Source organism: Ascaphus truei, chromosome 1 (genome assembly GCF_040206685.1).
Source record: "Ascaphus truei isolate aAscTru1 chromosome 1, aAscTru1.hap1, whole genome shotgun sequence".
NCBI lineage: Eukaryota > Metazoa > Chordata > Amphibia > Anura > Ascaphidae > Ascaphus > Ascaphus truei.
In genome coordinates, this window is record NC_134483.1 from 472,302,820 (window position 1) to 472,315,699 (window position 12,880).

The 12,880-nt window shown below is 44.7% G+C and overlaps 1 protein-coding gene across 7 annotated transcripts in view; it reads left to right on the forward strand.

The window, feature by feature from the left end:
- Positions 1-412: 412 nt before the first annotated feature.
- Positions 413-12,880, forward strand: part of GUF1 (GTP binding elongation factor GUF1) — a 28,991-nt gene continuing 16,523 nt past the window's right edge. The window contains exons 1-7 of one of the 7 annotated variants that reach the window (XM_075567049.1): positions 413-822; positions 1,807-2,086; positions 2,531-2,907; positions 4,916-5,027; positions 6,066-6,214; positions 7,297-7,377; positions 9,989-10,066. In XM_075567049.1, coding sequence (XP_075423164.1) covers positions 2,716-2,907; positions 4,916-5,027; positions 6,066-6,214; positions 7,297-7,377; positions 9,989-10,066 — 612 coding nt within the window. In that variant the 5' untranslated portion in view covers positions 413-822; positions 1,807-2,086; positions 2,531-2,715. Of the gene's footprint in view, positions 823-1,058; positions 2,087-2,530; positions 2,908-4,915; positions 5,028-6,065; positions 6,215-7,296; positions 7,378-9,988; positions 10,067-12,880 lie in introns of those variants that run through there. The other 6 variants (XM_075567067.1, XM_075567076.1, XM_075567039.1 and 3 more) reach the window with 6 other exon arrangements.

Here is a 12,880-nt window from a genome sequence, read left to right on the forward strand (position 1 = left end):
GCATTATGGAATGTGTATTTGCATATGGTATGTGTGTGTTACACTAATGTTGCATGTTTGGTATGTGTGTATATATGTGTAGCCTTGTCCCGTCTTTCCTCCGGTGCCGGAGAGGGGGATGGCTGCTGTGTATGGGAGCGGCGGAGCTCCGCAGCGTACCCGGCAAACGTGGGCCGCCATCTTGTAGGTCGCGCATGCGCAAATCCAGCCATGCGTAGAGGCGAGAAGTTGCGGTGGCCATTTTAGGTTCGTGCATGTACAGTGGAGTCTTTGCGCATGCGCAGCCCCCCCGAGTTGCGGCGGCCATCTTAGGAGAGGCTCCACAAGGGAATACATTTCCCAGGAGCCTGAGGGACATGCAGGTAGAATGTTGACACAGTTTGGCAGTTACAGGCAGTTGGAAGAAGGGGAGAATCGTTGAGGTAGTGTCCAGGGAGTAGTGCTCCCGTTGAGGTAGTGTCCAGGGAGTAGTGCTCCCCAGGACTAGGACTAGGTTTGTCCCTTAGGTCCCAGCTAGGTCCTAAGTCCCCTTCTAGATTGCGGCTACTATAGGGAAGACCCCACCCAGGGACACAACCCTTTAGCCTTACAGTGTCAGGTGTAGCACGAGTGAAGAGACGCCACTCAGTGAGCTGCGGCCTGCGGTTTGGGATCAGACCATAGGCAACTATAGACATTAAGGGACACCCTCCATTTGGAGCTTCCTCAAGAGATGTGGACCAGTAAGAGGATTCAGCAGATGTTGTGGGATCAGGCGAATCCTTTTTGCTCATTCAGCGGTACCTGGGTACAGGAGTGCCCGGGAGGTAAAGTGCACCAACGGTACACAAGGGTAGCGCTACTCCCTACACGTGGGTGGACTGACTCTCATAGGGGGAGGACACCGGGGGTAGAGGGAGGGGTGAGAGGATGTGGGTAGATGGAGGGGTGAGAGGATGTGGGTAGAGGGAGAGGAGTGAGAATGGGGGGTAGGGGGAAAAAAGGGGGGGATGCAGTTTGTGATTTAATTTGTTTTCGAAATATTTTTTAATGTGTCCTGGTTTTTACATTTCAAAGTCTGGTCACCCTAACTAGTGTAAAATTAGCAAGGGTGCTACATTTATTTGTAAATATTTTAGGAGTCTTCTTGGCAGCATTGTGGTTCATGATCTGTGGTGGTCTATATGAGTGCGGCTGTGTATTTGAGTTGGGTGGGGGTGTATGAAAGGCGGGATTATATACAAGTCTGGTGGGGCTGTATATGAGGTGTGCGGTGGTTTAATAGACACGTGTGCACCTATTTTAATCTGGGAAATGTTGGAGAGTTTGTAATATAACTGCTGCCCTTCTTGAGCTCCCTTTTTCACCAGATCGGCATCACATGGTCGCTCAGGCACCTAAAAGCAACTCTGTGATAATGGATACTTATCGTTGCTGTTCACTAAACCAGTATGTGTGTTTGTGGGAAAATAATGTTATCCAGGCAAACAAAAAAAGACCAAGAAAGTGTAATTTCCCTTTGTAAACACGATTGCGGCATCGCCACTTTAAGAGGAGAAGTGAAGCAGTGCATGTTGGGAGGATCATTGACATAGTGGCCTGTGCTACACAGGAACATGCTTGGAGGTTACACGAGGAACTGGTGCCGGTGTCAGGCATTGCTGCGAGGGTTACAACGCGTACGATAGGATCCTGGTGTCTGGGACATGGTGCTGGCGGGGCTTGCTGCAGGTTGTCATTCTTGCCAGGCACAGAGGAGCTTGCTCTGCAGCAGTCACCGCGAGCACCCCCTGCAGTACTGACCTTTCCGTTCTGCTTTGAATACAGATCCATGGAGTGAAAGTGCTTCAATTCCAACCAGGCCAGTCAGATGTCACTCATTTGGAGTCAGTCGTAGTTATTGGACGGTATTCACTCATTGTAAAGTGGCTTGACGCCTTAGCTGCCAGAGGATGTACTATGCTGGTTACTGTGGCAGCAAAGGAGACAAAGTACTTCAATTTAGCGTCACTCATATAAATCACATTTTTAACTTGATAATGATTTTTCTTACTTTGTCCACAACCACCAAATCCCACTCACGTGTTCCCAGTGCAGACTGAATCAGGTACTGGTTCTTGTTCCCAGCATAACAACATTTCGGGCATGCAGTCAAGTGGAAGCAGTAAGCCATGTTAACACCTCCCTCAGTTGATGCTAGATGGGCTTTAAATGACACATTGTAAACCAAAGCATGGTTGGCACCTCTGGCAGGGAAGGAGTTAGCAGATGTTTCATATTTTGGTACCCTATTAAATTCAGATCTTCCGCTTACATAACACGTACCACAGAATATAATGAAGTATATTTATATACTTAAAAGTATTTTGTTAAACTCTAGCTAGTTAGGGACTTCTGCCTGACTGAGCAGGTCACCATTATAAAGTATTTCTACTGTATGTACCCCAACAAAATAAACTATGCATAGATCTCGCAACGACTTTTGTGGATGATATTAACAGATGAATAATTGTTTTAAATAAAGTGAAACATGTCTTTATTTTTATTGCAGGTGTTGGTCATCCCACATACAAATGACATGTGATGTGGGTGGTGTTGTGTGTGCACTGAAGAGATGGAAATGTAAACATCTTTTGTTGTTTACAGTACAGTTTCGACAGCTGGAGTCCACCACATTTCTGAGTATGCAATGAAGCTTGGTTGATTCTAAACATATTGTACTTTATTTCGGAAGATATGTTTGCCTTAATTCCACATCCCCCTGCAAAATGCATGCGCCTATTGAGGCCCACAATACGAGCCCAGTTCAGACATCTGCTCACTTGGAACTGGTTTGGTGCAACTATATGTGGACGTCATTGCTTGCTGGACACAATGCATCCCGTGAACATTCTTCACCAAAAACAGTACAGTTCTCAAAATCAAAAGGTGACAGTGGTAACATTGTGTTTACTTTGTGTTAAAAATAAATCATTCTAAATGTTGGTTAATGCTGTAGTATCTGCAATGGGTAAGTTATATGTAGTCTGTTACATGCTGTTCTTAGGCTACGGCCCCAGTCACTGCGTGCACGCGCGCGTCGGAGTCGCAACCTGTGGTCTGTGGTTGCGCATTAGGAGGAAAGCAGGAGATCGCGATGGGGTGGGGGTGACGGGCGCCGCCATGACGTCACGTGGCTGGTTCGCCCTCATTGGCTGAACCGGCGCCGTGACACAGCCGCAGCACCAAAATACAAAAATCTTGTCCTGATCGTGTTTTGCGTGTGCGCACACGCCAACTGGGGCCTGCCCCATACAGGGCTGTGCTTGGTGTGCGGCGGCCACCGGGGACGAAACCTTAGACTATAGAAGATGCAGAGTGCAACATAGTAGTACTAAGCTGCATTTCTTGTATGAAATAAACACTTCCACTTTTCAATGGGCACTGACTGTCCCAGTGCCAGGAATGAAATTTCAACAATCTGTTCAGTATACTTGGGCAATATCTTTTCCACTTTACAGAAATATTATGGAACATACTATATACAATATTTACATCTTGATTGATTTCTAAATGGTCTTCTCCCGGTAGCATTGTGAAAGTATTTTTATATTTAAAAACTATATTGTCACTGTCATTTGTGTACACCTATTATTTATTCTGTTTCTGACCATGATAATCTATTTACAATAGATTTTCAAACCGTATAACGTTTGTCTCGCGTTATACCAAATAGTGCTGAATCGTCAATGCATGTCCAATCCATTCCAAAATCATTTCAGCTAAACACATAGTAAAGTGGCAAATTATTACCCATTTTAGTTTCCAAAACAAATCTCAAAATTGAATGGTCACTGTATCATGGAAACTAATATAGGGGAATCCCTTTCAAAAGGTTACTTGCAAGACTACTCAATCTAAACGTTAGAAGTCCTACACCTTTGAAAATAGGTGTTTAAAGCAACAATCCCCCTATGGTTTTTATTTCTTTTTACCTCTTCCTTAATTTTTTCTACAGGATGGGAGACGGAGCTGAAGAATGTTATTTTAAGCCCCGTCCCTTCACCAGATATTCTCTGGGAACCTTACCAGGTTTAAATCTATAACAGAAAAATATTTGAAGCAATTCCATAGTGACAATGGGGTAGAAAATAAGCAAAGCGCTTGCCTAACATTCATAATTGTATCATGAAAAAAGATGGTACAGTAGTTACTGTATTTCCCCTTAAAGTACAATTTGAAACAGATGTATCATTATCCCCTGCTTTAACGAGTTAGGCCTCGGACATGGTGCAGGGAGCGGTGCTGACCCGTGCTGAGGCGCGCGCATGCTTACCAGTGAGCCCCTGCAGCCGCAATGAGAGCGGCTTTAGCAGGGTCTCGCGCACGCTTGCGGAAGCGTGTGTCTTACCTAATCTTTAGTTTCTGCGCTCGCCGGAGCGCAGGGCCAATGAGGGCGAATCACTGGCCCGCCCCCCAGACACGCCCACGGACGGCGCGCGCTCTAAGGCCAGGGAAAGCACCGCTTCCCTCAGCCTCAGCACGCCTCCGCATGGCTTTAGTGTCTATGGACTAAGCCTTACGCCTCACCTGATAAAACTTTCACCAATAAAACATATGCTGAACAATTTGTGAGTAAAGCTCTAAGTGTTTTTTTATTTTTTTTATTATTTTTCAGACAATAACTTTAAGGGGTATAACTACCATATTTTTTTCAGGTTTAAATCTACGTACATTAAAATTAAATGTAATACATACTGTATCCACTTTCTCTTTGTGTAAATGACACGTTTGCAACCATGCCAATATTAAGCAATTCAGCTGACAATGCACATGACTAGATTTTGCATGTATTTTATGTGCTGGAATATTGGGAGGTACTGAACTTTTAATAGTCATCTCACAAAATACTTTCACACATTTGAATTTAATTTATTTTGTATGTTATTTATTGCAGGAAAGACTTGACATGTCTGTATTTGCTGTTGAAAACATTCGAAATTTCTGTATAATAGCCCATGTGGATCATGGTAAAAGTACTCTTGCTGACAGATTACTTGAAATTACAGGTATGAAAATAATCCATGTTCGGGGTATGTAAAATTCAGCAAAACAGAGAGCCAAAGTTAGGCTGCGCTTATAGTGCCGGCGACGTGACAGTCGCGTCAAAACAAATGCATTGTCGTCGTCGTCAGCGCTTATAGTGCTTGCGACAGAGCGACAGTGCTACCAAAAATCTGGTAGTCGCTGTTTGATTTTTTTCGACGACGGTCTCCCCTTGTGGCCAATCAGGAGCTTCTCCGTCCCTCTGCCTTCCCCCTTTATGACGTCGCTGGCCTTGTAGCTAGCGACGTCGCCTAAATTTGAAATATAACTATCGCTACGGGTGACGTCATCAGTCGCCGTCGCAGGCACTATAAGCGCAGCCTAAGGAAGAAAGAAAATGTTTTTATTACAGCTACCTACAGTAATCTCAACATGACAGGAACAAATTGCCAATCTGTCTTTTTTTTTTTTTTTTTGTGAAACTGCTCCATAAAAAAATACCATGCTGGTTCCCGATGGTTTTATCTGTAGTAAAGTAACAATGAATTTTAAATTCCACTTGCCTGGGATCTGTGGCTTATGTATCACTTGCACCTTATCGGTGCTGATGGTTTATTTATTTATAAAATGTTCTACCAGGAAGTAATACATTGAGAGTTACCTCTAGGTTTAAAGTATGTCCTGGGCACAGAGTTATGATGACAAATACATGGTTACAAATCCAAAGTTACATTAAGTGAACAGGGTTATACATTATATACAAGACATTGCATGCACAGTTAAAGATAATGTTATAGGCGTATGATGCTTGGTGTGTGTTTGTGTTGCTCTTCTCCCCCTTTTTCCCCCTCTTTCCTCTTTCCCCTCTCTTCCCTCTGTAGTTGCACATTGCCCTACAAGTATATTTTCAACTACATTAGACGTTTTGTAGGAGCAGATATACAACATTGTTTTGTGACACTTAAACAAATCTTTTATAAGCTACTATTAATAAACTGCCCAGCTTTTAAAACTTAACAACTATTTTCACTTCCATTTTTATGTATTTATTTTTATATTAGGGCGAATTCCGAAAAACAATCGTAATAAGCAAGTCTTGGATAAGCTACAAGTAGAGCGAGAAAGAGGAATTACAGTGAAAGCACAGACTGCATCTCTCTTTTACACTTTCGAAGGGAAAAAGTATCTTTTAAACTTGATAGACACCCCAGTAAGTTTACCTTCATCTGCCCCACAACAAGAAATGTGTAACGAAGTGCTCACCACAAACTAGGCGTGACTGCGAGGCCGAGGTGGGGATTGTATATAACACCCACCCACAGCCGCGTGGGCGTGTCGAGTGTAGATATTGTAGGTCGAGATTGCCATGTCGGGGTTGGAGAGGTATGGATGTTCAGAGATACGTGCCGAGGTTGAGGTTGGAGAGGTGCGGATCGTTGAAGGTACTTAGCCGTGGTCAGGACTGGAGAGGTGCGGATCGTCATGGTACTTTGTCGGGGTTGGAGAGGTGCGGATTGTCGTTGGTAGCCGAGGTCAGGAGTTTAGAAGAGCGGAGTCCAGAAGAATAGCCGAGGACAGAAACAGAGGAACTAGGAACCGGAATGCAAGACAAGACTGTGGAGGCAAGGGTAGGAAGGTTTATGCTCAGCCGATTTGCCAGTGGGCCGGCTGAGCATATGTAGGACGCAGGAACCAATGAGGTAGCTGACAGGAGGAGGCGCGTCAGTAAGACTGACCGTGATAGGGTGCAGAAGACGGGTGTGGGAAGGATCCCAGACGCAGAAAAATGACGTGGACCGTGCGCGCTCTAACCGCGCACCAATTATGTTGCCGCGTGGGGGGAGTTTGGAGGCGGGACCGGAGAGAGTGGTATTAACCTCTACACGGGATGCGCGCCTAGCATGGCGGCTGGTCCCAGGAGAAGAAAGAGAAGCGTCATGGCTGACGGACCGTGGGGCCCGATTACGGGTTGGGGTAGGTGCCGAGCGCGTCGTGGATCACGGATCCTGACAAAATGTTGGATGGTGAAGATATCAATTAAGTTTTGGGTCAAGTCTTGTAGCTATTGTACATATGTTGAAATCACACAAGTGGCTATAAAAAGCAAAGTAAATCAAATGACTAATTTTAAGAATGAAAAAGAAATTAGATTTTGTGAATTTGTTCAATTCTAGTTTCTGAAAATACCAGAAATAGAAAATGTATATGCATTGGAGACTATACTCCCAAATGTAATGTGTGCAGCATTAATCTTATTTTGACTTTGTTCTGTTCTCTATTTCTATTTTGCAGGGCCATGTAGATTTTAGCTATGAAGTGTCTAGATCTCTTTCAGCTTGTCAAGGTGTTTTGCTTTTGGTTGATGCAAATGAGGTAATACTTTTGTTTTATTAATGGGATGAAATGAAACGGCAGATTTTCTGGGCATTTTTTTTTTTTTTTTAATGTACCAGTATTTAAAATGTTCTGGAATATAAATCAGATTTATAAATCTTTGGAGCACACATGGATATTTATATGTACAGTATGTGTAAATAGGATTTTATTGGATAGGACTCTATTACTCTTAGTGCCAGTGTATCTACTGTATCTCTCTCACATACAGACACACCGGCATTGAAAGACACACACACACACACACAGTGACCCGTTCACAGTGTGTTAGAATTTCAACCGTCATTGCCATTGTGTCTGTATTTGCAAGCCTTGTCACTGTCTGCATGTCCATACCATATATTCCAGCTTCTTTTTATTGTGAGTCTCCTTTATAAATACAGATGTAGCATGCAACGTTGACCTCCTCCTTCCCCCCCTGCCCCTCCCAGGCAATACAACATATCCTGTAATAATGTAGATTATAGGCTAAAGCAGTCAAATTCCGGGCATTATTGAAATTCCTGCCCTCTTATTGGTTAAAATTCCGGGCATTATCCAATCAGTAATGCCCGGAAATTTAGCTGCTTGCAAAGTGTTGATTTCAATGTGATTATTTTCAGCCAATCAGCTTTCAGAAGAGCTGAGACAAGGCAGGGGATTGGTCTAAAAGTAGGAACAGCTCTGAGACAGGGCAGGGGATTGGTTAAAAAGTATCAGCCACGGTTTGACTCCTCCCCCTTGCTCCGTGAACTGAGAAGATTCAGTTGAATTGGTGGGCTGGGGGAGAGAGGGTCTGCAAAGCAAGTGAGTGTCTGTCTGCAGTTTGTTTCTGGCTGTAGTTTCTCTGTGTGTGTGTCAGTCAGTGTCAGCAGCAGCAGCAGTGTTTATGAGTGTAGCAGCAGCTGTGTGTCTGCTGTGCTGTATTTGTGTGTAGCGGCAGTTTGTGTGTAGAGGTTCTGTGTTGTGTGTAGAGGTGTTGTGTGTAGAGGTGCTGTGTTGTGAGTGTAGATGTGCTGTGTTGTGTGTGTGTGTGTGTGTGTGTGTGTAGAGCTCCAGTGTGTGTGTGAGGAGGTGCTATGTTGTGTGTGTTGTGTGTATGTGTGTGTAGCAGCAGTGTGTGTGTGTGTGTGTGTGTGTGTGTGTGTGTGTGTGTGTGTGTGTGTGTGTGTACAGCAGGGGCGGCAGTGTGTGGATATAGATATCTGCAGTGTAAGAGTATATAGAGGTGGATTCATGTATTTACCATTTTATTTTGATAAAAAAAATCTATATAACTATACAAAAGTGTCTATTATTTCTGAAATAAGCCTACATTTATCCTATAATAGTAATAATGCCCTGGCTGGGTTAAAGTCCCTCGGCTTCACCTCGGGCCTTCAACTCTTCCAGCCAGGGCATTATTGGCCAGAAATGCCCTGTTCTTCGGGGATTATTACTTAAATATCACATCGTTTCCTTAGGCTTTATTGATGGTGTTTGTGCAGAGTATCAAAACATATACACTAGAGGGGGCAATGAAACCTGCTACAGTACATCTGTACAATGTTGTTTGTGCATTCTCCTTTTTGCAGGGAAAGTTTAACTGGTTGAAGTTTGACGTTGATCCGAAAATATCCCAGTTGAAAGATTTCAAAATTTGGTAGCCTTATCTTGGCATAATGTAGCGTTATCTTGTTTTGTGGGCAGTGCAAATATTGCTTCCTGCTACAAATGACAAGTTTTAATAAATGTACTGCATTGAAATGTATTGCATTACATGTAATGAGTTTAACATGTACGGTGTCGTGGAGATTCAACATTTCTATGTCAAAAAGTAATTTCTACCTGCTCTATATAAAAGAGCAGAATATCTCACTGTTATTTAAAAATATCTATATTCCACTGCAAGTTAAAGTCTTTAAAATGAAAGCATGTATATCTTTATATAGCGCCCACAGTTTACTCTGCGCTTTACAAATATATTTCAGGGAATTATGATGTGCAATAAGCACAACAAAATCAGACAGTAGGATAGGAAACCCCTGCCACGGAGAATAGACAATCTATAGAAATTAAACATAAGGGTGTTCTTTAAAGATCACAGCACTGACATTACTCAGATGGGCTGAAAATGCTCTGGCTTACAAAATAATCCTTTTTTTTTTTTTTTCTTCTTCTTCTTGCTGCCTCTGGCTCTTGAATGCTAAAGACTGTTTGCAAACTACAATATGCTGTAATTAACATTATCCTTCTCTCTAGTATCCCTTGTTCACAACATATTTCCCCACTGGACACTCAACATTTTTTAAGAATTTACTTTTAACAAGAAACATATCCAACATGATGATACTGAAGAATTCTTGTACAGAATGTGGTGTGGTTCAACATTCCCTGTGTTGGCACATAGCTCAAAATATAATTCCCAAAGCAACAAAGAGTAACATGGATGTTTTTTATTTGAATTATAAGATGGCAATCAAACAGCGTATGTATCTTATTTTAATTAATAACTGAATGACAGTGGTTTAATACACTAGAAGGGAAGTTGTTTACCAATTGACTCGGTTTGATGTTGCAATGCAGTTAAATATTTCTATATGCGTGTATTTCATTTTGTGTTTTCCTTAAGGGTATTCAAGCACAGACCGTGGCAAACTTCTTTCTCGCCTTTGAAGCACAGCTTTCAATTATTCCTGTTATAAACAAGGTAAAAAGCACCCACAACATCGATGTTCCTGATCAAACCAAAGACTCAACCCAGCAGTAGATTCAATAAAAAAGCAAATGCTAGATGTGGGTGTTTTTATACTTGAGGTAAAATCATTTTGGGGGTTACAGATGTAGTCAGACTTACTGTGACCTGAGACCACAGCAACAAAAAGCAAAATGCTTTGGATTCAGATAAGGTAAAAGCTGCAGCGACCTGTAGTGGTCCATACTTCCGTATCGCACATCCTGCTGCCGGGGGATGCTGCAGTTGCTTTCCTCTTCAGTGGGGACAGTAAGCCTGGCTATATCTGTGTGTTTTAAACAGTTACAAAAGGGCATTGTTAAGTTGACGTTAAGAACGTTAGACCTGTCTGCTGCAATCACTGGGATTCACCATTTACCAGTGTGTGGTATGACTTGAATGGCAGTTAACGCTAGATACCCAGCCTAGGCGCTTAGTAGTCCCCAGCAATCTATGATGTTGGTTTTTGTCATTGCTGCACTTAAGTCAATGAAGGAATTAGAGAGGGGTTTCTTTAAACATTTTGGGAAGTGAGGCTGCTCCATGCAGTATTATTATCTTCTAGAGCAGGGGTGCCCAAACTGGGGGATGCTAAAAATTTGTATGGGGGCGAGGCGCTTACAGAGGCCCCCTGTTCTTCCCCAAAGCATTTAAATTAAGTGTCGGGGGAGCGCTTGAGGCCTCTGTATGCCGCACTTATCTTCGGAGGCTTCTGGTGTACCCCCGTTCTAGAATTTTTACAGGTGTAAATATTGTGGTTTTCACTTCTCATTGCAATTATTTATTGAATTTTAACTCGCTAGATCCTAGATCTTTGGTCTAGAGAGAGCATTCCTATAAATTGACAAATGTTGTCAACTTAATTGGGGGTGGGGGTGACTACTTTTGTAATCCTGTTGATGCATATTTATCTACACGCTGTTGTGAAGAATGATGTGACTTGACATATTGTATTCACTTAAAGTTGCAGTTCAAGTTCATTTTAAATAAATTATCAAAAAACAGATTACATGGGTTCAACAAAGACCTTTTAGACTTTAGAAAGGCAGATTTGAATAAATTGAGAATCTACAAGGAATACATTGGGATGATGTTTTTTCAGGGAAAAATGTAGGCGATAAGTGTGCTTTTCTAACAATGTTTTAAAGACTGACATTTTTCAGTGTACTGTATACACTTGGGTAATAAGTATATAAAAGAAACAAGCCAAAACCAATGTGGCTAAATACACAGATATGGGAGGAAATGGAAAAGTAGAGTCAGGCGTTTTAGATTCTTTAAGTCAGAAGGGACAGAGACATCATATCAGAATTATAAGGAATGTAACAAATCTGATTGCCAATTATTGGACTCAGGAAGGAATTCCCCCTTATGAGATATTATTGGAGGATATTTCACTGGGATTTTTTTTGTTTGCCTTCCTTTGGATCAATATACTGTAAGTACGGATATAGGATAAAGTATCTGTAGTCTAAATGTAGCATTGAACTTGATGGACGCATGTGGTTTTTTGAAGTGAAACTTCTTTAGTGGCACCTATTCTGATGGGGTAAAACGGGAGAGATGGGGGCCAAATGTGAAACGGAAGTGACGTCACGGCTCCCCCCCCCCCCCCCCCGCATCTACTGTGACATGCGGCGGCGATAGCCGCCGGCGCCGCTCCTAACAGCCGCTGCTCCCCCACACACACCCGCTGTGACATGCTGCCCACACACCTGCTGTGACATGCGGCGGCGGCGACGATAGCCGCCGGCGCCGCTCCTAACGGCCGCTGTTACCCCCCACACGGCCACTGCCATGGGTATAGCAAGATGGCTGCCGCAGAGCTTCCGGTGCTGCGGGTGTAATAAGATTGCGGAAGCCCCGCAAGTACACCGGCTGAGAGAGGAGGAGGAGCCGCTGCTCAGCCTCTCTCCTCCCTCTTCCCTACCTCCGCTTCCCTGTGTCCCGCTGACTAAAGGGCGCCGCTCTCCTTACACGGCCGCCCGCTGCGCCGCTCTTAACGGCCACAGGTCCCAGCTGCCATGCCGCGCATGCGCAGTTGTGATGGCGCCGCTGACGGACGCCGCAGAAGCGGCAGGCAGCGGCGCTATTCCCCCCAAACGTGCACTGCCATGCCGCGCATGCGCTATTCCCCGCGCCCGCTGACATGCCGCGCATGCGTTAGTCATGGTGACGCTCACGGACGCCACATGCCTGCCTCCTGCTGCTAGCTCATCTCCGGGCCGGTCACCGACCCCCTGCCCGGCGGGATGTCTGTCGGACATGGAGACCCGCGCCCTGCTGGATATCCACGCAGCCTCTCTCCTCCCTACCTCCGCTTTCCTGCGTCACGCTGACTGAGCGCCACCGGGGTCGGAGGAGGAGAGGAACCCAGTGATAATGGAGGGTAACCGGGAGGAAGCAGAGCGGTGTGTGCGGATTGGGCGGGCAGCGCTGGAGGCCGGAGATTGGAAGAGAGAGCCCGGCGCTTCCTGAGTGTGAGGGCATTTGTGGGTGAAGGGGGAGGGAGCTGCTTACCTTATGGCAGACCGCAGCAGCTCCCTCCCGCAGCCCGAGCCGAGGGGAGGGGGGGAGGAAGGGGAAGAGTAGCGTGTCCCGGGTGCCTTCGCTCAAGCCACGCCCTCCCGCTGACTGAGGGAGCGGGGCCTGATTAGCCTCACGGAGCAGAGCAGGCGGAGGCCGGCGTTCTGCTCTGCCGCCGTGATCTGATGTGCAGGGGTGAGGGGAGGTGATGTGAGGTGAGGTGGTGCAGGGGGGGGATGTAAGGTGCAGGGGGGGTGATGTAAG